The following is a 27,902-nucleotide window of genomic DNA, read 5'->3' as shown; positions in this document are numbered from 1 at the left end:
TGGAGAATTCGGCTTTTAGTTCTGGGCCTTTGTGGCCCAGTGCTATCCAGAGGCCTGCATTTATAACAGCAGTTGAGGACATTACAGTTATGCCTTATAGCGATCCTACCAAGTAATTGTCCTTTCGTTGACTTTTGGAAACTGAAGCAGCCTACATTTAGGAATCATTAAGAGCGCTTGGCTTTTGAGTGACAGATGCCTAGGAATCTGTTCTACAGATAAAGAAAAACTTACAGATGAATGTGTTTCTGTATTTTAAGTTTGCTACATCAGAAAGTCATCCATAGGAACTCACTATTCAGTTTACTTTATTCATGGGTACTTCCTGCATTTATTTTTACAGGAGTCATACCATGTTTTAGGATATCAGAATGAAATGCATGTGTCAATTTCAGTGAAAAGCTGCACAAACACCCAAAATGCTCATAGAGGCATGCTTTGCATGCAGCTCTCTCCAAAATAGTTCACCAACATTTCATTTTCATATTTATTTTGTAAACAGACAGGTATGACTCCTGAGTTATGTCTTGTGAAAGTAATGCTGAAAGCAGGTCTTGCTAGCAGCACCTGTCACAGAGGGAGAAAAGAGTGAGCATGTCTGATGATGCTTCATTCTGCAAATGGTACTTTTACATTTGCTTTTGCATACAGGGCTGTGTCTAATATTTTGAACCTTTCTCCCCCATCTTAAACATTGGAGTAGTAACTATGGCCATAGCTAGATGGGGCGATATCCCGGGGATCACCCCGGGATCATTCCTGTGCGTTCACATTGCACCCAGGGGATCCCAGGAGCAGGGAGGGATGATCCCTCCCTTTCCCTGGGATATTGCCCTACCCTTTTTTTGTGGTTTTTCCGCGATCTCGGGATGATCCCGAGACTGCAGAATGTGTGGCCGGGCGTCGCGGTTTGTCTTGGCTCCTTGCGGGAGCCAGACACGGGGCACATCGGGGGTGGGGAGGAGTGGGGAATTTTATTTATTTTTTAAAAAAACTCACTGTTTTTTGCTTGTGCGCTGTCTCCTTTAAAAACAAAAAATGGCGGGCGCAACATCCTCTTCCTCCTAGGACGCCACACTCCGCGTGTAGTCAAGGAGGAGATCTCGCGAGATCTTCCCTCCTCCGTCGTGCTAGACCCTTTAGGTCTAGCCATGGCCTATGATGCGCTTAGTATACTTTGCTGATATCTGAGGCAATGTTTTAGAGAGTTTCATGGGCATCCCATGAGTCTTTCTCTCTGACTGGCGTGATCTGGCACTCTGACATAGCTCCAATAATGAAGGGGAGGATTTATTTGGTAGCATTTTAATGAATCCTGTGGAGCCTTGCATTTATAAACTTCCATTTGCCAAGGGAAAATCGCATCCGCTGTGTGACAAACATGTTCAGCTGAAATGCTTTTTATTAAAATGTAATCATGCGTGTTTATACATTTCATTTTAATAAAAAACCTGCCATACATCTAACAAAACCTAGTAAATTAGAGCTGTATATAAAGTTCCAAAATATCCATACAACAGGAAATCTTTTACTGCAACAGGTCCTAAATAATGTTACACTGAAATGGATACACAGACAGATGGAAAATTTCATTCTGCAGCAGGTAGAGTTTCACTGTAGCCAAATGCTGAAGTAATACTTAAAAGAGTACTCTTTTTCCAGTGGTAATGAACAGAAAATGTGCCACAGGGCAATATATTAGAGACATTGTATTTTCCTCCATAAAGGCAGATGCTGAAACTATGTATCCTGGAGTCTACTTTTAGAACTATTTAAATTCACTTCTCCCGGAGAAAAAAAAGTTTTATTGTTTAGATTAGTCTTGGCATTACATATCAGAGATTCCAAGACTGGAAATGCAGCTTATACTGCTACCATGAGCAGTACATACACAGAAAGCAACAGGAACATGCAACATGAGTTCCTGCAACTTAACAAGCAGAATAAAGATTCTGTACTAGTCAGGCATGGTACGTGGCCTTCTGATCTTACCTGAGTAATGAAGCTGTACTTTCTGCTTTCCAGCTACTTGACCCTAAGGACCCTGAGCTGGGAAGCACATCTTCCAGATCTAGGTTCAGGTATAGCTGTCAGGTGCATCATAGCCACAAGAATGAGTGGCAGTGGAAAGATGAGGCAGGAATTATTGTCATCCTACAAGCCTTTTGGGCACTATGACTTTACTGCACTATCATAATCCTATATACCAGAGTTACTGTAGTAATTTGTAAGAATGTATGTTTTCTTCTGCCTGTCTTTTAACACCCAAAATCTGTTTTGAAATGTTGACCTCTTTATTGTTATTGACTCAGTTGAAATCTTGATTTAAAGATTCTTAAAATATCTTTATCCAAAGGGTCTTATTTATTTATTTATTACATTTATATCTATTTTTTCCTCCAGGGACATTACAATGTGTTAAGAATCCATATCCAAATTCGTAAATTCCTTTCTTATTCATGAAACTCTGTACTTCAACACTGAAAAAAAACGTTAATACATTTGGGAGAGGATGGCTGGCTCACATATGAATGTATATATCACATGTTGATGTACAAGCTGAATGTGTGCATTGTCACTGTTGTAACGTATAGTATTGGAGCTGACAACTAGTGATCTATCAGTGGCAGAGTTACAGAACTGAAAGGACTCTGAGGACCACTATTACATTTTGATTAACACAGTGGTCTACATTGCTGTATTAACCATGGGAAAGACGTTTTGTCACCACCTAGTGTTCTCAACCTTTCCACCAAGACTTTAGATTAGGCAATTTAAGTTATCCTTTTCAGTGGCTTTACTATAGAACATGTAGGTTATGAACTTTAATTACATGAGGTCCTAGCAGCTTACACATTACCATCCAGAACCTTTTGCTCCTGTCTGTCTTGAGTCTCTCTCTCAAACAATCTCTTGGAACAATATAGCTACTTTAGCCCAGGGATAGGCAACATGGTGCCCTCCATATGTTTTGGACTACAACTCTGATAATTTCCAGCCAGTGTGCCCAATGCCACTGATAGTACAATATATATATATTGCATTCTATGCCTTGGATGCTGTGTAATCCAATAGAATATTTTACCAGGCAGTTAGCTCTCATTAAGTGTTATGTATAGTGACAACTTTCAGGGAGTCTTTATGCTAACAGCATTGGCTATTTTATTTGTCTGTCTATCCTGGGAAGAGATCTGATTTGTTCTTTTGTGCTCATAGATTTTTCTGCAACAAAATACATGTGATGTTCTGAAGACAGGAATGCCAGCCACCAAACTCTTTTGCTTTAATGAAGGAGGCAAAGGGTGTGTGTGTGGGGGGGGTGTTTATGTGGGTGTATTTTGCCACAATTCACAGTAAGAAACAAAAGCAATTATTTTTTTTTGCACTAATTTAAATTCAGCAACTACATCTCCTTCAGATCTTTATTGCACCCAGAAAGATAGATCTGGCACATTTGAAAGTAGAAATTGAGAAGCTTACAAAATTACCAAGAAACGGAGTGCTGACTGACATTGTTGCTATATTCCATCATTACTCCAGATCAAAGTGATAATTGTGAAGTGGAATGTATATGCTTGTGGATTTATATTCCAGTTCTTTCTGGATAATAGTTGTTGTTTATACGCTACCTGTTAATTTGAAATTGAGGGAAATTCCCCTTTAATGCAGAAAGGAGCCAAACAATTTAGCAGTAAGCTTAATCTCCCATGACCCTATGCCAGCTTCTATTAAGACAAAATGAACAGCTTACTTAACACAGTGTAGATGAAAATCTTCTTTCATTTAGTGTTTGAATTATTCTCTCAAAGGATGTATCACATTTAGTGGTCATTGCATTAAAAAAAAAAGTAAACTGCAAGAACAGCAATATCAAATGATCAACAGTATCAAATTATACATCAAGTAATAAAAGTCTTAGAGATTTCAGGGGGGAAATGTCTTAAACAATAAATATCTATGAGGAACATTGGCATGGGAATCCCTGTTTTTCCATGTACACTTGCTGTGCATAGTTATTTTAATAGTAGCAAATTAATTGAGATGGACTCAATATAACCCTCAATCAAAATGTATTTAAATTTAAACATTTTAAAGATTCAAATCCACACTCAAGTGTGCACGTTCCTTATTTAACCATGAATTACAACAACTTGCCTCAATCCTTTGAGTTTTTAACATTGACCAAATTGGAGGTATTTGTGGGTTGGATCACACACTTATGAGAATCACTTAACACTTGATAATATTCAACCAAATGTGTCAGTTGTCATTATTGGAAGATATTGTGTTTCAGTTCACACTGGATGACAGACCCAATTAAAAATATTTTGTTGCCTGAAGCAAAGGACAAGAACCCGCCCATGCACACACAATTCCATGTACAGACATCAGTTAGATTGGCAATTGACACTGGTGATGGGACAGAATCCTTTCTATGCACAGCTCATTACATTAGGGTGTGCACCTTAAAGGCCCCAATTGGAGCAGTGGGGGGGGGGCAGGAAAGCATGCTTTCTGGCACCTCTGGAAAGTGCATAGTTCCCCCAGGGATGCTAATGGCGGCCGCACTTTCCTGTTCTCCTTAAAAGACCTGATTCAAGCAGTGGGGGATGCGGGAAAGCAGAGGTAGCCCTGGGAAACTAGGGTGTGCACACACCCATGTGCATGCTGATGGAGTAGGCGACATAGGAGAAGCCATGTGGCACACACAACACTGTCTTCCAACAGCTTGCTATTGCTCCACTGCTCCTTCATCATCTACTGCCTCATTCTGCTTAATGGTAGGACCAGCCCTGCTGAATGATATGCAGCATCTGTATGTGGCAATTAATCTGTGATTCATCCATGCTGCATGCAAGAAGTGATGAACGAGCCCAAAATCTGTTTAGCCTCCTATTCTGTGTCTGCAAGCCACTTAGTGTAGAATGCTTCAAAAGAACTGTATGAAAGTGAGGCTGTGGATTGAACTATTTTGACATCTAAATCTATTTATGTTGAACTGGAGCAAAGTGAAACCATCTCCTCTGATGTTTTCCCATTGCTACTGCCACCTCATTTGAAAGCCCAATCAGAGGCCAGCTTCTGTAAATTTGAGGTTTTGAGAACCTGAATAAATGAAGGAGCACAGATCTAGTAGATCACTGTGAGTGGGCTGTACAAAGTTAGGATTGTGAAGATTATTTTCTGTTCATTAAAGCAGGAGTGGGCAACTTGTGGCCCTCCAGATGTTTTGGCCTGCAACTCCCATCAGCCCTAGTGAAGTTGTAGGCCAAAACATCTGGAGGGCTATAAAGTGCCCACCCTTGATTAAGATCAACCAAAATAGTTGATTGAAATGGTGCAACTCTCCCTATTCTTTTTCACTAGCAAGTGAATACCTGACTGTTTCAGCAGGCTTGCTCATCTATCTTGAGCTGAGTTGCATATAAACTTATACTTGTGAATTGTTTCCCTGTACTTATGTAAGTGTTATACTTGGTGTTTTAATTATTTGAATGTATTTTGTGTTTGTGTGTGTTGTACTACACCTTGGGAGTCATGCAGTATAAAAACATGTTACAGTTTGATGATGATGATGATGATGATGATGATGATGATGATGACAGGAATAATAAATATGACTTTTAAAGGACTGAAGCAGGAAGAGAAACCAGCATCTAGATTAGAGGCTTGAAACCAGGAAGTCAATTTGTAAGGGAGAATAAAAGTCAGTGTAGGGTGAGGCTGGATACACAAGAGTTTGGCAAGATGCAAGGCATAACTGATCAGAGCTGCCGGACTTGGCAATGCAGGTGTAGAGCAGACAAAACTAGAAAGCCATCAGATAAGAAGGATATCTGGACAGAGAAATTTGGTGTCTGTGACCAGTAAGCAGGGCTTTGACCCCCAACTTAAAGTGACAACCTCCCCCTGCAGGGAACTGTGGTTTGTTCAACATCATAAGCAAAAGCTTCTGATCTCCTCCTAGCATCTGCACAAGAGGAAGGGAGGGAGAAGTGTATGAGCCCAAGGCTTGTGCAGGATCTTGCACATAGCAGAAATACACAGTTTCCCATTAAATTTGAATCTGCCCCTCTACTATGTACATAGGTTGCTGTAATAATTTATAGTAATTGGTGTTTAGAACCAGTGAGTTGAACACAACAATAATCACAGCTCTCCCCCCCACACACACACCTTCCCTACCTGAATCTACTCCATTATGGACTTTTATAGGTATGCAGTATAGAGGTGAGCAATACCAGACCGCAAACAGATCAAAATACTTGGGTTTTAATCCAAGCTGGAGAAGATTTCCCAGTTTATCCTCTGGCATCTCACTTTGTCTCCATATCTCGTCCCACTGCCCACGTCCTTTTAAACTGCATTTAACTGGCTGATTCAGCTGGCAACAGGAAGCAGTGCTGGGTGTGGCATTACCCCACAATTTAGTATCTTGTATATGTCTAAATTAGTATGTCTGGTAAGTATGGAATGTTAGAACTGAATGGATGTGGTTTATGATGTAATAGGTGGGGGAAAAGGAGTATTTAAGGAGATTGTTGCGAGTTTGTGAGGTATGTGTGTGAGTTTGAGGAGTGAGTGAGAGAGAGTTGTTTATTGAGGTGTTTGGATTCTAGGGACTTAGGATTGGTGTGAAGACAGTGAGTTGGTAGGTGTGTGGAAAGTTTGGATTGGGCAGGATTGAAGGTATTATATTTTTATTTAAAGCTTTTAAATAACAATAAACTTATTATTTTGTTAGCTACCAAATACCATACGTCAGCTTGGCATAATTTACCTACCTTACAGTTATTAAACACCTTCACCAGATTATACCCACAGTATATTCGGAGAGATCCAATATAAAACCTGTTTCCTTCATAACTAGGGGAAAGGTTTTATTTGACCCTCCCTCAGGTTTTCAAGTGGTGGTGCTTGGCCTGAGAAGGGTTTATGCGACGGGCCTAGTGTAAAGGTCAGTGATGTCGCACTGGGAGACAGAAGGCAGGTAGGAAAAGGAGCTGAATGCCCAGAAGTCACTGGTGTGGGGAAATTCTCATCATCCACTGAAGACTTTTGGGGCAGGAGGGGGCTTGAGAATTCACGGGAGTGGGGTAACAAATTTGGATTAACTTGGAAATAAGCTAGTTTGAGGAAATCACCTGAGTCATTTCCATGTCAATCTGATATGGGAGTGGGGAAAATTTAACCATTCTTCCCCTCTCCCCCGTTTTTCCCACCTGCAGTCCAAAGTGGTACAATAACTCATTCTGCTGCATGTGTAGACCAGGACTAACATTTATAGAATATCCAGAGATTATGACTACATACACTCATCTATTAAAGTGTGAGACACAATGTTTGGAAGAATAAAGCTTTTCAAAATGTTTTCATTTAAGGAGGATTTTGTCTCCAATTGAAAATTCAGAAATAACTTGCTTTTCCATTCTTTGACCTAATTCTACTTAGAGTTGGATCTTTTCCCACACCTACTCTAAATGTAAATCTAGCTTTGGAAGATTCTTCACATTGAAAGTTCATACCTTTTCAGTAAAGGTCAGCTTTCTTTTCTATTCCTTTGATAATAAAAGGTTTTCTTTTTATTATCATTAGGCTCTAGCATCTAATGCCTTACTAAATTGTACTTTCACAGTATGTTACTCAGTAAGTAATCAGTTGACAAAGAGGGCAACTCTGGGAACAGAATAAAAATGAGCTGATTATAAAAAGTGATCCTGGAATAAATGACATTCATCCCCCCACCCCAATGTCTGTTCAATGTCAGTTCAATACTTACAAGCAAAAAAAACCCCTAAATTCCAGAAAGAAACATTTAGAATGCTAACATAACATTACGGCTGACATACATAATATTATGGATGACATATATTACATTTGTTTCTGTAAATGCAGGTTGTCTTGTTGGAAAATAAAGCTGTGTCTATAAAAGAAAATGAAATTAAAACATTAGTAAGAACAAGTGACAATAACAACATCCAAAATAACCAATATTCCCTTTTTTCTGTGATGTTCTTTGCCAATAAAACCATCTCAGTGCAATGTGGCAGATTAGGGTCCAATGGAGTGCACATCTGAGTACAGGTCTGCATTATAGTGTTCTCAATGGGATGCATGTTTTAATGTACTTTACAATGTGCATTCTAGTATAACTAAGAGCTAGTTCATAGCTTCAGAGTGATGGCAATGCCTTCAGTGATGCCACTACTAGCCAAATCTGAGTGGCTCTGACATAATTACTCACAACATGATTGCTGATCATAATCATGAAGGGAAAAGAATCTCTATTATAGTTTTCTATTGCTACAGAAGATGCTGTAGGGTAGATGTAAACAAGGTTAAAAATAGAAAAGTGAAAAAGTTTGGGCTATGCTTTTTGCATCTGTGCTATATACTACCTCCCTATGACTTAGGAGGCTCACCAATATTAATATTTTTTTTATACACAAGGTCTTTTCCAGTAGAGTCACTGCCATCCCTCTCTGTCTGCCATACTCCTCTTGGCTTGGCAGGGAGCAGCTTTGCTCGTTATACATCTGGACATAGTAGGCAGGGTCAAGGATACAGTGTTGTGGGTAAGGTCTTGGTTTATCTTTATAAAACAAGGATCAACATACAAGAGCAAAAGAAACCAACTTGCTACAACTCCTAGATACATTAATTCTAACTCTGGCCCATTTAAAGGGTATGACAACTAAGTGTGTGTGGGACAAGGATTGGCTTAGATCAAATACTCCACCTCAAGCTAACCACTTATTCCCAACCGTCAAGTTCCAAAGGTCACTTCCAACTGTCAATGAGACTATGCTCTTTACCCCTCCTTGATTTTGTCATGGAAGAGGGGCTTCCATTTTGATGACCAGCTCCTCTGGTCTATCTGCCAAACATGCCAGATCACTTTGTTACCTCATACCTTAAACAGCTTTTCCAAACCTGGTGCTCTCCAGATACGTTGAACTACAACTCCCAGCACCCCACAGCCAGCATGGGGGGATCTGGTGAGCACAATGTTGAAGAAGGTGGCCTTAAAACCACATATTTTTCCTCAAGTGTGTTGGAGGGTGAGAATTCAACACTGCCAGATCATGTGTACAATCATGTGAAAATGTTAAATGCTCCTACGGGTGCTTTTGAGGCTGCCTTTTACGGTAATTTGTTTTGTAAAATTAAAATATAGCCTTAGCGATATCTGACTTTGCATTTACTTCTTAAATAATGCTGCCTCAGTTCTATCAGACACTGCATATTCATTTTACATTTTTACTAAGCAGTTAAAATAAATTGTTGTATGGATTAGCACAGCTAGACTGAGTCAGCTTCTGATGCGTTATTGAAATATTGCCTGCATGAGCAATTTGCAGTCAGAGGGCAGAAATAATTCTAATGAGGTCAATTAGCATTTGGAGTTCTGTTTAGTAGCTTTAATTAAGCACAACCTTATAGCAAGGACATGTATGATTGCTCCCCCCCACCCAACCAACACACCGATACTCACCCACACTCCTTTGTTAAGGTGGCTTTTAGGAGAGCTAAAATGAGGGAATTGATATCTGCAATAGATTCTTCTCCTATTCACTGTATGCTCTCTAAACCAAGAAACCAACAAAACACCACAATAGTGATGCCCATTGATACACAAGAGAGACAGGTGGATATTCAAGCAGACCACTCCATCAACCAGACAATTAATTACACACCTGTAATCATACTGATGTGATTTCAGGTTGCTGCACTTTTCAGTCTCTTCTGTTTGAAACTCTTGAATTGGATATAAGGTCCAATATGTGAGAAAGGAGTTGCATGTTGGGACTCTGTGAACTGGTTCACACTATCAAAATAAGCTACTGTTGTTAAATTGCAGCATGTACTGGTTTCATGCCAAGCACGATTTCCCTCTGGGCCTGGCTTGTCAAGTCATTCAAACCCAGGAAGCACAGGTTGTTGAAGGAGAAACAACCTCCCCAATAACCCATGGGCTGTAGGGTTGGTTTATTTTGATTGTGAGAACCAGCCCTAGATATATACACTTCTATCTCTTTTTTAGTGGTCTGCCTTACTTTATTTTAAAATATTTTTACAAACAAACAAAACCCAATAAACAGAAAAGCCATATCACAACTTTTGAAGAATCTGTGTTCTAAAGGACACTCGGAAAATATTCAAAGAACCAACTGAAATACTAGATCTCATACAGACAGAATCCTAAGCATCATTCACTGATAGTGATAGAATTTTGGCTTTGTTTTAATATACACTGACATCCAATAAGGCCAATCAGCATGCAGAAATAGGTTTTGTACAGGCAGTGATCTGTATCAGTATGCACATCCTGACCCCACTGAACTGGCTGGATGCATAATTAAAGCTGCCTGAAGTATGTTCAGAATTCTGATAGTTTCTATATTTGTAGAAGTAATCAATAACAGTTATTAAATTATTCTTTTCAGTTACCTGGAAGGAAACCATTTATCTGCTGTGCCAAAGGAACTCTCTATGTTTAGACACTTGACACTAATGTAAGTATCTCAGCATTTGGTGGGAACCCAATGTATTTGATGACAACCATAATGTTGGGGCCTCTGTGTTTTACTTTATAGTCATAATGCTGTTGGGCAGACACACACATATTCATTTAGGGCACAATTCAATTGATTGTTCTCTCAGTGACCGGAAGCCCCTGAACATGGAGGCACCCGATCATCCAATGACGTGTGGAAGGCATGGTCGAGGCCCATCCTCCTGCCCTGAGGGTGCTTCAGAGGGGGAGGGAATGAGGCTGAAGGAGCCTCAAGATAACTCATATCCTGGCCTCCTTCTCCCTTTCCTTCCCCTCTGAGGTCACTTTTCCAACCTTGGATTTCAGCTAGCACAATTCTTTCCACACCGGCAGTGAGGGAGAGAGGAGAAGGATCTCTGACTCTCCCTTCTGAGATCAGAGCATTGTATCTAAACTCAGAAGTGGGGATCAGAACAATTCCATGGTCCCTGGGATTGCTCTCTTCTTTCTTTCTTTAAATATTTGTATGCCTCAGGGCAGCTCACGCAGTAAAACAGGCTAAAAACAGGTTATAATAATACAATAATTCATTTTATCTAAATATTTTTAAAATCATGTTTAGGCTCCCTTTAAGGGGAAAACAATGTGTTATATTCATTGTATTGTATTATAATATTGGCTTGTAAAACCAATAACATTGTATTATATAATATTGTATCATAATGCAATAGAAACTCGGAAAATACAATTACAATAATAATAAAATGCCCGGAAGAAGAGAAATGTCTTTACCTGCTGATGAAAAAATGAGCCTCCATGTAAGTTTGCTTGTAGCCACTGGCCTAACCAAAGGAGGGCCTCCAAAGATGATCTGGACAGGTACATTTGGTAGTTGTTCCATTATATATTCTGGCTACAAGCTGTTTAGGGATGTAAAGATCAACACCAACACTTTGAATTATATCTCAAAATGCCCTAGAAGCCAGTGAAGCTGTTGACACACTGGCATGACATGATTACATCAACCAGCCCCAGTTACTAGCCTATCACCTCTTCTTTAGAATAACTGATGTTTCTGAACCATTTTTAAAGATAGCCCCACGTACACTAAATTGTATTGCATTAATTCAATCAGGAAGTTACCAGAGCATGGGTAACTGTTACGTCCAGATTGGGTCACAGTTGGCATATCGGTCTAATTTCATAAAAGCTGCTCCTAGCTACTGAGGCCACCTGTGCCTCCAAGTGACAAATGATGGATCTAGGAGCACCCTCAAAATGTGCCCCTGATATTTCTGGGGGAGTGCAGCCCCCTTCAGAACAGGTTGAACACCACTCAACTGGGCAGATGAACCACCCACTAATAGTACTTGGCTGCCAAGAAAGAGATCTTGGAATTGTAGTGGACAGCTTGATGAAAATGTCAACACGATGAAAAAGGCAATTCCATGTTAGGCATAATTAGGAAAGGCATAGGAAATAAAGCTGCCAATATCATATTGCCCTTATACAAATTCCTTTTGTACAAAATATCCCTTTAATAAGTAACTTGTTGAATAGTTCATCTTGTCTCCAGTGTTGGTGCCCATCTCATGCCTGAGCCTCTTATACCAGGCTACTAGGAGATTTTACATGATTCTAATAGAACTGGTAGCAATGGAATTGTGTTTATGTTGACTGCCCCAATTCAAAGCTCTGGTCTGAAACTATGAAGTCCTTCACAGCCTTGAAGCCACGGGATCTAAAAGGCTGCCTCTTCCTATATGTTCCTACCTGTATCTTAAGATCATCATCAGAGGCCCTACTCTGAATCTTCAGCAGCCCTACTTGCATACTAAGACGCTGTGAGATCTACTCATGAGCATGCCTTCTCAGTGGTAGCTCCCCAGTTATAGAATTTCCTTCAGAGAGGATTGCCTGGCACCTGCTTTCTTATCCTTTGGCATCAGGCAAAGACCTTTTTATTCTTACAGGTTTTTTAATCCTCTTATTTCTGCTACTGTGTTTGTTTATTGTAGTGCTTTTTTTTTACTTGCACTATACAGATTTGGGGGTGGTTGTACTTTTTATTCTATAGCAATTTACTATAGGGTGACTAATATAAATAAATAAATGACAACAACAAATAAATGCTCTCTTAGAGAATCAGTCCTTGTTGATAATATGCTTTGAACTTTGAGTTTGTTTGGTTTTGACCCAAATTTGAGTGGGGGACCTGTTTTCATTGCATCAATGACCTTTATTATGTGTATTTTTCTTTAGTGACTTGAGCAACAACAGCATCAGCATGTTGGCAAATTACACCTTCATTAATATGACACAGCTATCAACACTGTAAGTAGCTAGTGGTTCTGGCATCAGCTCTAATTTCTGTTCAGTGTGAAGTCAGCTACATTAAGCAGCGAGTATTTATTTTTTGTAAGTCACTTAATTTTTCTCTGCTTTTGCTTCAATAAATAAGTAATGTAATCTGTTTTCTTTTATTCTCCCAGGATCCTCAGCTACAACAGGCTACGGTGTATCCCAATCCATGCATTCAATGGGCTTAAGTCTCTCAGGGTGCTGTAAGTTTTTCTTGTTCACTGTTTTGGGGTTAAGCCATAAAGAGGCTGCAGGTGATGGCAGGATTTTTAACGAGCAGATGGCTTTCACTCGATTCACCACATCACGCATTTCCAGACAGTTAGCTCCCAATATGCTTGTATTGAGATGTAAAATACCTGTAACCATTGATCCAGGTGAATGTTATGATTTTATGCGAAGCGTGAAATCCTTTTCAGTTCCAAGAAGATTGTTCATTTTAAAGATACTTGAAAAGTAGGCTACTGCTAACAGGCGCTGTGTTACATGCTACTCTATTGTTTGTAGCAACGTACACAATAACTATTAAATGGTACATCTCTCTTACACAGTATAGCAGAAGCTTGTAAGTAGAATGGCCAGGAGACCAGTCCAGGAGCAAGTCAAACAATGATGAGCTCTGTAGTTTCCCTTTCACTTATTGACTGGCTGAAAACATTTCTATGCCTTACGAAGTAGAGAGAAAAACTATAGGAAATATTTGCAGCAACTTACTTCCTTTTCTGCAGTTAGCCTCATCGTTATCAGATGACAGATGGAATGTAAACTGCCAGAAGCATATGGGCTGCACTACCCGTGTGTTTCTTTAAGGTTCCTCTCTTCCTCTTCCTCACACGCCAGGCACTATATAAACACGTATTGTGGAATGTGTGGAAGAGGGCAAGGATGAGTGACAAGCCATCCTGATGTATGGCTGGATGTAGCCAGTAGGCATGTGCTCCGCTTCTCCTCGGACCGGAGAAGCAGGATCGGATCGGGGGGCTTCGCCTCCACTTAAGGCGGAGGCGAAGAGGATTGAGGGAGCAGCGGAGCATTGTGGAGTGGATCGAGGTGAAGGTGGATTCTTTGCCTCGATCTGGAGCTCCGCAAAAAAGGTAAGGGGGGGTTTACTTGGCCCTGCCTCTGTTGCTGCCGCCCATGCGGCGACAGCGGCAGAGCCAGGTAAGGGGGAGGGGGGTCTTACCTGCATCTGTCCGCGGTCCCGCGGCTGCTTCAACTGAGCCTGAGGACTCAAACAGGAAGACTAGGCCGCAACTGCGGCCTGGTCTTCCTGGTTGAGGCCTCGGGCTCAGTTGAAGCAGCTGCGGGTCCGCAGATGGACGCAGGTGAGGGAGAGGAGGGAGGGGGGTTTACCTGGCCCTGCCGCCGCCCGTGCGGCGATGGCGGTAGAGCCAGTTAAGGGAGCAAGGGAGAGGGGAATCTTACCTGCATCCATCTGCGGTCCCACGGCTACTTCAACGGAGCCCAAGGAATCAGGAAGATTGGTTGAGGCCTCGGGCTCAGTTGAAGCAGCCGCGGGTCCACAGACAGACGCAGGTAAGGGAGAGGAGGGAGGGTGTTTACCTGGCCCTGCAGCCGCCGCCGCCCATGTGGCAACGATGGCAGAGCCAGGTAAGGGGGAGGGGAGTCTTACCTGCGTCCGTCGCGGCCTGTCGCCACCTTCACTAGAGCCCGTGGCTCAACCAGGAAGTTTAGGCTGCAATCGGGGCCTACAGTTCCTGGTTGAGCTGCGGGCTATAGTGAAGCTGAGATGGGCTGGGACGGACACAGGTAAGGGGAAGGAGGGAGGGGGGCCTTACCTGGCGCCACTCCCTGCCACTGCGGAGCTCCGATTCGGAGCCGGAGCTGCAGAGCGGAGCGGCCCCTAGGCGGATCGAGGCGGGGCGGAGCGGGCCTGATCCACAATTTGCGGATCGGGCGCAAAGAGGATCAGGGGGTCTGTGCACATCCCTAGTAGCCAGTGTTCTGCCAGTCAGTGGTGCAATATGAGACCTGCTTTACTGAGGGCAACGGCATCTATGATGAGTCTTGTTCCACCATTTGAGAACTACTGGGAAGTGTGAAGTAGTAATTTTCAATGTATATCGAGGAGATAATTCACTATCTCAACTTCATGATTGATGAGCCCACATTTTTTAGCTTTCATCTGCACAAGGGTTAAGTTGAAAGCAAATCTAAATTAGCTGTATTTCCACAGGATGTGGCATGAAGCGATGCTAACTAAGGGATAGTTTTATAAATCCAAATGCTGGCTCCTTGCTTGCTTGGAAGACCTGCTTACTCATGTCTTAGAATAGGCTTTTGCTCTGAGAGAGATAACACGGAGCTCTTTCACTCCTGTGCAAAAGTGAAATGAAGCATAAGTGAGTGTCTCTCTTTCTGAGTGCTGTGCATTTGGAAGCCTCTGGATTTATTTGATTTATTATGGTCTACAAAACTCCGATGTCAGCGACAACCCTTGCCACATGTCATCTACGTTGTTATTAAAAATCAATTCTCCTAAGAGGAAAAATGCTTCCGAGCGACAGTGTGCAATCTGTTAGTGTCATTTATTTATTATCAGGATTCCCAAGAGAATCTCAGTAAGAAATAATCGGCAAAAGTATTTTCACATTTCCAGGTTTCTTTTTAGAATGGACACATATCTCATTGTCTGTCTGGCTCTGATGTGCAGGTCTTTTTCATGCATGAGCCACTCCTTTCCTAATTATTTTGTTTTCCAGCAAATTTGATCTATCAATATTAAATAGGAAAATTATCCTATCAATCAGAATGCACTGTGGAATACTAAATTTAATGCTAGGTGTTTTTATGTGTGCCTTGTTCAGCAGCTCAGAATATGGATTTCTCTTAGCGCATCTTCATACATTGCATTTGGGGGCAATTTTTAAAGCATATGCCTAGGGTTTTTAAAGCATATACCTGAAGGTGTGAATGAAACAAAGAGCTGTTAGAAACACATTTCATATAGGAACACTCATAAGAAAGGTGGGATTGTCTGTAGCTTCTTATTAAGTGTATACTCTGTGGTAAAGCCAGGTTTGTTGAATTACAGTGTGTGAAGCTTCCCTGGAAATACACTTAGTCCTCAATGAGTCTTTCAAAATTTGTTTGCTTGGGGTTTTTGTAATGCTTACAAAGCAAAACTAGGAACAATTATCCAGAAATGTGAAGCCCACCCATTTTTATAAGTTTAACTGTTTTGAATGTTTAGGCACTGAACATACAGTATATAATGGAATGCATAGTTGAATATATTGGTTGGAACCATACTAAGTTAGTTTCACATAGCTCCCATTGAAAACAATGGAACATGCCATCATTTACTTGTCTTATTGAATTCAATGGGATTTAAGTTCAGCTAACTTAGTCTGGATGTAACCCACTGACTATATGGTTAATACACTGTCAGTGCTATATGCATGAGTTCCATTTCCTTTGGAGATAACACAGAAAAGGGAATAGTCAAAGGACACTGAAAAATTTAACTTTTTACCTCAAGAATGTATTGGCATTGGATTGCACTAGCTGTAGATAAAACTGACCTAGTGACATTATTATCTTTGAAAATTTGAAATGAATCTTTGTTTCTGTATTTTAATTACAATATTTAAACTCTTCCTTTTTGAATCAAACTTGCGCTAAATTGTTTGTGGCTTCTGTCAAATACTATTCAACAGCTTCTTTTTACCTCATATAACCAAAATATCTCCAGTTAGTAAAATATGGCATTACTATTATTATTATTTATTTATTTATTTATTTATTTATATAGCACCATCAATGTACATGGTGCTGTACTCAAAGACAAACAGAGGATAACACTTTAGTCCACGGAGTGTGAGTTGTGCACTCCATGGATAACTATTTGTGTGCCACACTTAAGCGACATGGGAGTAGTGCTCTGTGGAGTTGTCTCCCCCCCTTGCCCTCCCTACCAAAGGTTCCTGTTTTCCTTATTGGGGCACTGCATTCCGTGGGGAGAGGGGGAAGGAAAGACGCAGCGTGCAGAGACGTGTTGTTGTCGGAGCAATGGCGGAGGTGGTGCATCACCCCTATCATTGGAGGCAATGTGGCCACTGGTTCTTGCTGCGGCAGCTGTGCAAGGACAAGTGACGGGGATGTTCCGTGATGTGCACACGTTAGACCTGTGTACAGACTTGAACACATTCTAATGAGACCTACACCCCGCTTATAAAGAACTTCTAGACATTAGCAATAGAGCATCTGTGGCTAAGTAAGGTAATTCTTACCCAAAGAAATCCATACCATTGAAGAGGATAATGCCACAATGGCACATTTATTGAGGTTTAAACAAATTCATATGCACAAGCTAGCTTTGGGCGAATTAGCTGAGCAAATGGAAGTTTAAAAGTAGTTTCAAGACTGTGAGAAGGAGTCTTCTTGAGACTTCGAGCATACACACTTACACCACAGGGGAAAGATGGAGGGGGGGGGATCTCTAAAAGCAATATACCTTTCCCTGGGCTGAAGCCCTTTCCTGTAGTCAACAGCTAGCAGGAGTTGCAGCTCTTGGTCTCAGTGAAGAGGTAGGAAGGAGCAGGAGTCTTTCCTCTGGGACTCAACGATTTCAGCAAAAGTGAAATCGGGGGTGTGGGGGAAGGCAGCTAGTGATTTCAGCAGTATGGCCCCACTGCAGAAGCAAGACATTGCGGAATGGTTTCCTCACATGTCAGGGCGTGAGATCCAGCCTCCAGCGAAGGATGTGTCAATGCTGAGCGATGACATCCCTGTCGGGATCACATGGCTCAGCGCCAATGCTTCCTTCCCTGTCAGGGCCATGGCAACAGGGAAGTGGGTGGTTATAGCAATGCTGCCTCCTTCCCTGTTGCCATAGCCCCAACTGGGAAGAAGGAGCACCACGCCAAATGATCTCTCTTGCAGTTGTGACCAGAAGGACAGGTTCTTGCACCTCCTGTCCCCATTCACCAGAAGAGATGGGGAATCCTTTGCATTGGCAGGAGAGATGCTTCTGCATCCCCTGACCTTCTGTTGTGGTGAATGGGGACAGGAGATGCAAGAATCTGTCCTGCTCGTCACAGCTGCAGGAGAGATCATTGCTCCCCCCAATATTGGCAGATGGATTTCTCCCGTGGTTTGATGTTGCATGTCCAACTGGGGGATACATCCTTCCCCCCGCTGTGATCCATTTGGGGATCTGCTCGAGGGGATGGAAAGGGCTCGTTCTATCCCCTCGAGCAGATCTCCAGACGGATTGTGGGGCATTAGAGGCAAGGGACATGCACGTCCCTGGGAACGTGTGGGGTGCTGCGATCAGTGGTGCACTACCCAGGGACATATGACCATCCCGGGAAGTGCATGGGGAGCCTGCGATCACTCCTCTCCACCAAGGGCCGGCACAGTCAGCAGCTCCCCAATCATTTCCCGGGACAGGATTATTTCCCATGCCAATAGAGGCATGCTGGGCAAGAGCAGCAGGAGTTTCTACTGCTCTTGCCTTGCAACTCTGTAAACATGCGAAATAATCCACGGAGCCCACCACACAACATGATAATCAATGGTTGTGCAAAGAAACAACTCTGAAAACTGTTGGTTATCTCTGTTGGTTATTTCTGGATAATAAACCGTGGTGTGGTTTTTGCCTGACAGACGGCTACTTAAATAGTTCACCATTGACTAACGTGTTGTCTGAATTGAGCCAGAGTGCAGACAAGAATGAAAAAAGTAGTGGAGTTATACTTTTATTCCTGTTCCGCAAATCCCAATATTAAGCAAAGGAAAAAATAGAAAATTGGATTGTTAACTTAATTTGAACATGTTTCAAATTAGAGCTTGAACTGTTTGAAATAGGAGTGGATATCTATAAACCTACACAATATGGTGCCATATTCCCAAGATTTTCTGAGCTAGTGCAGACCATGCATAAATAATTATAATATCAATCATGCTAAATCAGCATTAATAATCGGCTGCATTTTTGTAGTACCCTTATTCTCTACAGAAAGGTTAGTATTAACCAGGATAATACCTTTCACTCTAGTGTTTCTTGTTAAAAATGAAGTGTAAACTGTTAAAATTATATCCGCTTAAAATAGTCTACGAAAGGAAGCCAAACAGACAGACGAACAGTGCATTTAAGCTCTACTGTTCAATCCAGAGACTGGGTTGCAGGATTATGTGGTTAATTTTGGTTAGAACTAACAGGGGTTCCTGTTTAACACAGAACCTGAAAACACAATTCTAGATCATTTCAGATCCTGAGTTTCATGGTAGTCCCAGTTAGCTCTGTGGTGAGTGCAAATACGGAAGTAATGGTTAGTTGATGTTGCACCTGGCCATTGGAATGTGTGCTTTATTTATTTATTTATTGTGTTTTTATACCGCGGTTCAGAGAAGGCCAGAGAGGGGGGCTATATTATCATGTCTCCTGCTTTGATGATTACACGTGGCAGTATTATATCTGCACTAGAGCTTTTCTTAGAATGTGCTGGGTTTCCCAGATGACACAATGGTCTTGAATAAATTTCCAACTTTGACATATTCTCCGGGGTGGAGGCTTTATTTACTTGTACAGTTACAAGCAAATCTTGGCTTCCTTTCTGAAAATATGTGTTCTTTGGTTACTCCTGAATCTTTTCTTTAATATTATCTATTCCATGTGGTTGTATGTCTTTGCATTCTCATGGAAGGCTTTATGAAATAAATTAGGCTGTGTATTTGTATTTTTCCCCTTTCTCTTAATAATAACAAAGCGTCTTCCTCTAACAATTTTACTTTTAATTTGTGAAGGCGGCAAAATATGTGTTTCCTAAGTTATGTATCCAGTAGGTCTTGAAAAGTAGTTTAAAAAGATGTGCATATCTTATCATGGTGTTTGGTGGACTTAATTCTAATATCATATTATTCCCTCCTCTCCCAGGACTCTTCATGGCAATGATATTTCCAGCGTCCCTGAAGGGTCTTTTAACGATCTTGTGTCACTTTCCCATCTGTAAGTATTTTTTAACCTTAATAACCTCGTGACACTGTACAAATCACTGTGCTACACAAGATTTGTACAGCTATTTTATGTTCACTTCTGTTTATACATATTACCATTGTGCAAATTTCTCTTCAGAACAAATTTGAAGGCAGGCTGCATTGATGATCAAAGGATTTATAAACAAATCATTTTTGCATTGATGATTTATATATAAAATTTTAACAAAGATTTTAACTGACAAAAGAATCTTCACATCTTCTATGCCAGATGTAAATGCTCAAATTTGAGGAAAACATGAAAAATCCAGGAAAAGCTGGGTTGTTGATAATACTTGGTTGGGTAAAAAGAAAGGTGGCCAAGTCATTGTTCGGATGCATAAGTTAGTGTATGCCATTGATTGTTAAATTTCCTAGTAGCAACTAAAGTTGTTCTAAAATTTCTGCCCCAAATAAATTATCACCATAATCATTTCCATAATCACCACCACCCACAGATGACCTCCTCCAGACATCCATCACTTAGCCTAGGAGGAAGGTTTGTCTTGTAAAGAACTGAGAATAAAAGACTTTGGAGTGGATTTTTTTTTAAAAAAATAGCATTCAAAAGGGTTGTCTAAACCCAACTCTTAATTGGCTCTTTGACCTTAATTCAACCTACTTTATTCAATCAACCTCCAGTGCAAATAATGAGTGTAAAACTAGAATGCCTATTTCTGGGATAATATATTCTGGGTCAGTTAATTATCTTGTCTTTGAAGAGAAATAACATGTTTTGTTTTCAGAGTAGATTGTCTTACATGGACTCAAATCATATAATGTCATATAAACATATTTAAGTTTTCTGAGAATTTATATTAAGTGTAAATAATATTGGCTTGTGGTGAATTAAAGAAACCATAATTGCCTTTTTAGAGAAGCATTGAAATAAACCAGATCATAAGCATGGGCAACCAAATACATTATGGACACATAATTCAAATTTATTTTTTATGCTTTGGTTTGATTTGAAACACGACTCATCCAAACAGCTTGGAGTGATATATTAAATCGTAAAAGTATTACTTTTATTAAAACCACCTTCATCCTTCCCCATTTAAAATTTAAATGTTTTAACTATAGTTTTGTATTTAAATTGTTGTAAACTGCTTCAAGATATCTTTTTAGATGTAGTCACATGGTCTATAAGTTGATTAATAAACAATAAATAAATAAATAAACTAGATGCCTAGGAGGACAGAGGTTCAGGTACTTTAAGAGCTGCCAAGAAGGAGTTGGGTGCAATACTATGCAAGTGTAGTCAGGAAAAAAATCCTTAAACTCCCAGTAGTCCCCAACCAGCTATGGGGAATTCCCCAGCCAATTATGTGCCTCAATGCTTGTGCAGTTTTCAGAGTTTAGTTAAAACCAGGTTTTAGTAGGGCTTGGGCCTGGATTCTTCTTTTAATTCTAGTGCTCAACATAGAGGCATGTAGATGATAGCAATTTGAGTGCTTCTGAACATGTGCTAATTGCTTATCCTTTATGACCAATTGGGTTCTTACTGATGGGGGTCTTACTCTTACAAGACAAGGAATTACTGGAGGCAATAGCAGGTCTTTCTCTTGGCAGAGAAAGATTGTTTATCTCATTTTATGGTACATGGCTCTTTTCACTGATGTGATAGGAAATCTTGATCAGTTGAGCTCTTTTTCAAATTTAGATAAGCCAATATTGAGGTTTCCAGCCATTAGTATTGGCCAAGCTATAGCTGTTTATCCATGTGCAATCTCTATAAAGGAGTTTTAGTAAAGTCGAAAAACAGAATTCTCCAATTAGAATAGAAATGCCATGCATATATGCCCTAGCCATATTTTATTTTACCCAACACGTAATGAATTAGGGGTTTAGGACGAGCAAGAGCTCAGAGATGGGACAAGAAATTCATTCAGGTGTCAGCACTACAATCTGTGTAGATTCCTAGGGATGGTGGATGAGAAGCAGGGGATATTGACCAGCTGGAGGGAGTTAAGTGGTAGCTTCAGGAATGTGAGGGAATGGTTAAGGAAGATGAAGAAGACTTATTCAGTAGAAAGCGTAGAAAATTTTTAAAGTAGAAAGGAGCCAGAAGAAATGATGTTGTGAAGGGACAAATGGAATGAGAGTGAAGATTCTAGCAGTAGTCACCACTGTTACAGTTTCCATCTTGAAAGTGATAAATGAATAAACTTGAAATTTTCATTTTCTTTTCAATTGTTCCTTTTCACTTTTAGAATGTTATATTTAATCAATGCATAGGTATATGTGATACTGTTTGATAGGGCAAGCAGTATATAAGCTGATTTATTATTATTCATAATAATATTGCTGGTAATAATGTGTGTAGAACTCTAAATATATATGCTGTATTTGTGTGTGTGTGTACACACACACATCAGTTCATAGATAATAGGGTAAAAATGTTTTTGGTCTGTGTTAATTTATAAATAGAATATAGATTTGGGCCCTTTAAGAATATGTTTCTGTTGCACTTGTTTAATTTTGATGGATGAACCCCTGCCGGTAATTCAACTCATGAACTCTCAGCATGAATTTGGCTAAGGCAGAGTTCAGTCATGTCTGTGGAATTATATCAACAACATTAGTGGAATTTCATCTGTCAGTATTCCGTCTGCTTCCCCCACCCACCCAAAAAATCTGCGCATGAACTTTATTTTCAGACATTCCTTGTGTTATCTCTGAACAGAAAATGTCAACATTCAATTTTTAATCATTTTTGTGTGTAAATAATTTCCTAACTTTCTCTCTAGGGACTGAATCCAACATAATGTTTTTCTTTCACAAGAACTATTGCTAAGCACTCCTGTGGAGTGAAAACTTAATGTCAAAACCAGTCTAAGACCATTGAGATCATTGCCTTTAACCTTTAGATCATTGTCCTAAAGCACTGTCCTAAAGCAAAGTTACGTTATACCAAAATTTTAAGTGGTGGATAGCCTTAGAAAGCATGTTCCAACAGCACTGCAATGTATATTCATTAACAACATTTTAAATTTTCACTTGTAATTCAAAACCCATTTCCTTTTTACTGCCTTCAACTTTTTATTAGACGTCACAGGGAAATATAGGGATCTCAGTCCATCAAGCCTGATGCCATAGAATTCTACATCAGCTCGATATAAATGTAGTAACCTGAATAAAATTACAGAGATAGGAATGAATCACTCAGTAAGAAATATTTCATTAAAGCTGCAGTCCTATACTAAAGGTAGTAAGCCCCATACAACAAATGACACTTATTTCTGAGTAGACCTGCATAGGATTCTGTTGTAAAAGTAAGTATTTTGACACAATTTATTATGAATAAAAATCTAACCTTTTAAAAAAACGTATTCAATTTTTAAAGACATCAGCAATATCAAATTACAAACAAGTAATGAATTAAAATTCTAAAATTCACAGAGAATATTATCAAGATTACATAACCCTTTACTTGACATCATGATCATAATTTACTTGACATCATGATCATAATTATCTGATCTATTGATGTGATGTATATTATTAACCTGAAAAATGTCAGTTTATTTACTAACTACTTTGTATTATGCTTGAAATTATAAAATGGGAGGAATTATGGCAAGCACAAAGCCAAGTGTTTGGTAGAAAAGCATTGAAAAATATTGTAGAAGCAGAGGAGGTTGTAATGTTTACAGTTGATATGTCCTCTACAGACATTTGAAATCCACAGTGCTTTACAGAATGAGTTGACTGGCAACTGGCCAGGTAGTAGAGGATGGAAAGTAGAGTAGAAAATAATAAAGAGAGAGAAAAAGTTCGCTACAGAATTAATATCCCTCAGTGTATAGTCATGGTTTTCTCACCCTACTTCCCTGTATTTCCGCCAGCAGCTTCAGATTCCCTGGGACATATATGTCCTTGCACCAAAAAGTAAGAGAGTTAATGACCATGTCCCTTTCATGTGTAATACCAAGGTTCTAATGACCTCAACCATGTGTTGAAGGTGATTCTATTCCAGAATTGCCTTGAGCTACTTCACAAAGAAAGAGACCTGATTATTCCCCAGAGTTGCTGGGAGTTTTAGGAGATGTTTTGTCCTCTATAATCTACCATACCTGCTAGATGAGAATTTGTGTTAAAGATGTGGAGTAGCAGGAGGCATGGCAACTGAAGGCAGAAGAGAATTATTACTTAGATGCTGAAACTGGCCACATAACATATAAGGAACTAGCAATCGAGATTAAAGACACACATTGATTATCAGATAGTTTTCTTTTCATCACGTTTGCACTAAAAATGTAATCATGGAAATACATTTTAATAAAATCAGACAAATAATTGTAGGAACTCTGTGAATAACAGTGTGGGCTGTGTTTGTGTGTGTTCATTTTTTTAACCCCCTAGGGCACTTGGTACCAACCCTTTGCACTGTGACTGCAACCTGCGCTGGCTTTCTGAGTGGGTAAAGGCAGGCTACAAAGAGCCAGGGATTGCACGGTGCAGCAGCCCAGAAGACATGACAGACAGACTGTTGCTAACTACACCAACTCACCACTTCCAGTGCAAAGGTAGGTGCAAGCTCTTAGCATGCGGTGTGCGTTCTCTGATATCCCATGCTCATTTCCACCTATCATAGGAAGCTACTAGGTCAAACTGTTTGACCATTTAATTGAGTATTGTTTACTCAGGCTGGAAATGGCTCTCCAGGATCTCAGGCAGTGATTCTTCACATCGGGAATTTTGGATGTTTTAATGTATATTATGTTCTTAATTCAGTTTTATCTATCTTATATTTACTAAATTTATTTATTTATTTATTGCTTTTTTATACCGCCCAATAGCCGAAGCTCCCTGGGCGGTTCACAAAAACTAAAACAATTCAAAGTATAAAGGAAGGAAAGGAACCTCTCGTGCAAGCACTGAGTCATTACTGACTCTTGGAGGGACGCCAGCTTTCGCTGACGTTTTCTTGGCAGGCCTTATAGCGGGGTGGTTTGCCGTTGCCTTCCCCGGCCATTATTACCTTTCCCCCAGCTAAGTGGGTACTCATTTTACCAACCTCGGGAGGATGGAAGGCTGAGTCGACCTGAGCCGGCTGCCTGAAACCAGCTTCCGCTGGGATCGAACTCAGGCCATGGAAACTGCTGCTTTACCGCTCTGCGCCACACGAGGCTCTTCAAAGTATAAAACAAACAATATAAAAACATAATCAAAATGGAGAGGTGGGTAAGAAATTATTATTATTATTATTATTATTATTATTATTTCACTGGAGATCCTAGAAACTGAACATGGGACCCTCCTGATCAAATGCAGTAATGCACTTTGCTGCACTGAGGATTCTCGCTTATTCCTAATATGTTCTTCAACTGTTCTGCAAAGGTGGGAATTGATGTCAGCTCTGCCAGACATCAGGCTCTAGTGTATCCGGTGAGGTTATTGCAGTCACCTTGGCACATGTCACTTTTTTAAAAAACTAAATCTGAATGGATTTGAGTCTAGCCTTTAAATAAGATATAAGAGGGGTAAAATGCAAGAAAAGCTACATAAGGCTATAGTCTTTGTAAGCAAACAGTTAGTTCACTAAAAGGGAAAGGCTAGACCAGCTTTTTATGTGAATGTCTGGATAATACCTACCCATAGTCAACGTTTTCCGAAGTCATGTCAGTATTGTCCTATGTTTGATTGTCACAAAGAAAGTGTGTGCTCCACCAGTGGGAGGTTAAAAACTATTTGGATAAAACTGCTTTACCTTTTATAGCGTCTATAGTTGAACCGTCATTCCATGTTTTTAATATACAGAATTTGGCTGTGTTTTGAAAGTGGTTTAAAGTGTTCAGCTTTGAAGTGAAGGATTTAACCATGTTTACATGTGCACTCTCTCCCTCCCTCTCTCTTTCTCTCAAAAACTTTTTTGATTAAGTATTTTCATGCAAAAAAATAATGTTAATTGTTTTCTGACATAAAGCTTGTTTGTTTTAATGGAAAGCTGCTGAGTCCCTCAACCTTTGAAAGCTGCTGATTTTTCATAGTAGCAAACATGCATATCTGTAGACTGTCTCAACATCCACCACTAATTTTCGGATAGACACAATAGATTGTAACTGCACCCATGAACGACCTCCTTCCTTTCAGACGGTTTGCTCAGATTAAAATCTCACATGTGCTTTCCAAATTGTTCTCTATAATAAGCTATGATGCTGTTTTCTGTACATAGGAAAACATATGTTTGTTTTAATGGATTTTTATGTTTTAATTACTGTTTACATTTTGAGCCCTGCACCCTTTTTTAAAAAACAAAAACAAAAAAACTACCATGAGTAATTGAAGAATTGTAATAAAAAATAAAAAATACTGACAAAATTTCCAAAGAGTATAATTTGAATATTGTATTAAATATTTTAGTTGCATGATAAAATGAATCCATCCTAAGAAACTCTTTCTTGCAGTTCAGTAAACTTCTGCAGATTTATTTTTATTTTTTGTGGTGCTACCTCAATATTCTCTTTGGGTGCAAGCCACTAAATAGTTCTATCTTGCATAATTCAATGGGAACACTTCTAAGTTCTAACAGCAACATATTCTTAACAACAATGAATGATGATTACTTGGAAATGCCTTAAGCTTTAGTCATATATTTTTCAGGTGCACTCTTGTTTCTTTTCAGGGGTTGTCGATATCAATATTGTGTCCAAGTGTAACCCTTGCTTATCCAATCCATGTAAAAATAACGGGACTTGCAACAACGATCCAGTGGATTTTTACCGATGCACTTGCCCATTTGGCTACAAGGTATGATGACAGCTGGGCTGCACCACTGAAAGACTTTTGTCTGTTGAGTACTTCAGTACTGTATCATGGTGGTGGAGATCACATTTATGAGGAACAACCTGCACAAGGGCTGACAGTAGTTATTATGTGATATGAATTCCAAAACACCTGATTTCCTGTTATGAGTGTTAAAATGCTTAAAGGATGAGACAACGCCTGCTAGGCTTCCTGTTCTGTGCTACAGTGCCCAGCTGGGGGGAAATGTTATCCTGATATGTACACTGCTAGCACATTTCAAATATCATAACTTTTTCGTTGCATTTTGTCTTGCAATTTTGGATATTTTATGCATGTGAATGTCGCTACTCTAAAAGCAGTGATGCACCTGCATGTGACTCATTCTGATGGTACAGGTTTGATAGGTGGAATAGATGCAGGTCATGAGAGTAGAAAGGGTAGAAGACAAAACAATAGCAAAACACAAGAGCAACTAGTACAAAAGACATGGGAGAAACTTGACAAGCTCCCTCCCTGCACAAAAAACAAAACAAAAACCCTACATCTTTGCCACAAATTTCTGAACAAAAGTGACATTTAACAAGTTCAAATGTGAACCATATGAAAGAAGTATTCTCTTTATATCAAGCTGTTCTCCACCAGAGTGCCATGCTAATTCAGTAACAATACCTTGCTTCCTTCTCACCAGCCAGCACCAAACACGGCTGTCCATCTGGAAACTATTTCCTTTAGCTTGATAAATTGTCCTAAGGCTGCCCTCTCAGCATTTGTTATTCCTTGTTTGATGCAGACGTGGAGATAATCTTGTGTGGAGGAGTGCATTGCTACATTGGTGGGATGGCAGGAACCCTAATCCAAGTGTGATTAGACAAGAGAGGTGAAAGAGTTTAAATGATCACTCAGTGCAACTAAAAATGGTTTCTTTATCTAGAGCATATAATTCATAACTGTAGAAGCAACAGGCCCTCAGCCACATGTGTTTCCACAGATGAAAATAGTCTCTGATAGGATTAAAGTTGGAGTGTTGAAGAAATTCATTAAGATCTAGTGCATAAAGTGATGGACTTCAATGTGTGGATTCCAGTTTTAGCTCAGAAATGGGTGGCTCAGGTGGTGCTTGCATGGAAATGTCTCCTGTTTCTCAGTGTGCACCTTAGAGTCTAACCAGATATAAAAGAATCCCCCTCCAAAACTAGATCAATATCATTCAGAATAACCCATGTAAACATTGATCATAAAGATGGCATATTCTCACTGTAAGCCTCCTCTACTGTGTGAACAAGTGGTGAACTAT

General features: G+C 40.0%; 1 protein-coding gene across 1 annotated transcript in view; it reads left to right on the top strand.

The window, feature by feature from the left end:
- The window catches only part of SLIT3 (slit guidance ligand 3), a 538,785-nt gene that overhangs the window by 421,940 nt on the left and 88,943 nt on the right, over positions 1 to 27,902 (top strand). The window contains exons 21-26 of the mRNA XM_063120567.1: positions 10,449 to 10,517; positions 12,761 to 12,832; positions 12,991 to 13,062; positions 19,761 to 19,832; positions 24,224 to 24,387; positions 26,487 to 26,611. Of these exons, the coding sequence (XP_062976637.1) occupies positions 10,449 to 10,517; positions 12,761 to 12,832; positions 12,991 to 13,062; positions 19,761 to 19,832; positions 24,224 to 24,387; positions 26,487 to 26,611 (574 nt within the window). The remainder of the gene's footprint in view (positions 1 to 10,448; positions 10,518 to 12,760; positions 12,833 to 12,990; positions 13,063 to 19,760; positions 19,833 to 24,223; positions 24,388 to 26,486; positions 26,612 to 27,902) is intronic.

Source organism: Elgaria multicarinata, chromosome 3 (assembly GCF_023053635.1).
Source record: "Elgaria multicarinata webbii isolate HBS135686 ecotype San Diego chromosome 3, rElgMul1.1.pri, whole genome shotgun sequence".
NCBI classification, from domain to species: Eukaryota; Metazoa; Chordata; class Lepidosauria; order Squamata; family Anguidae; genus Elgaria; species Elgaria multicarinata.
The sequence above is the reverse complement of the archived record's forward strand: the minus strand, read 5'-3'. Positions and strand labels throughout refer to the sequence as shown.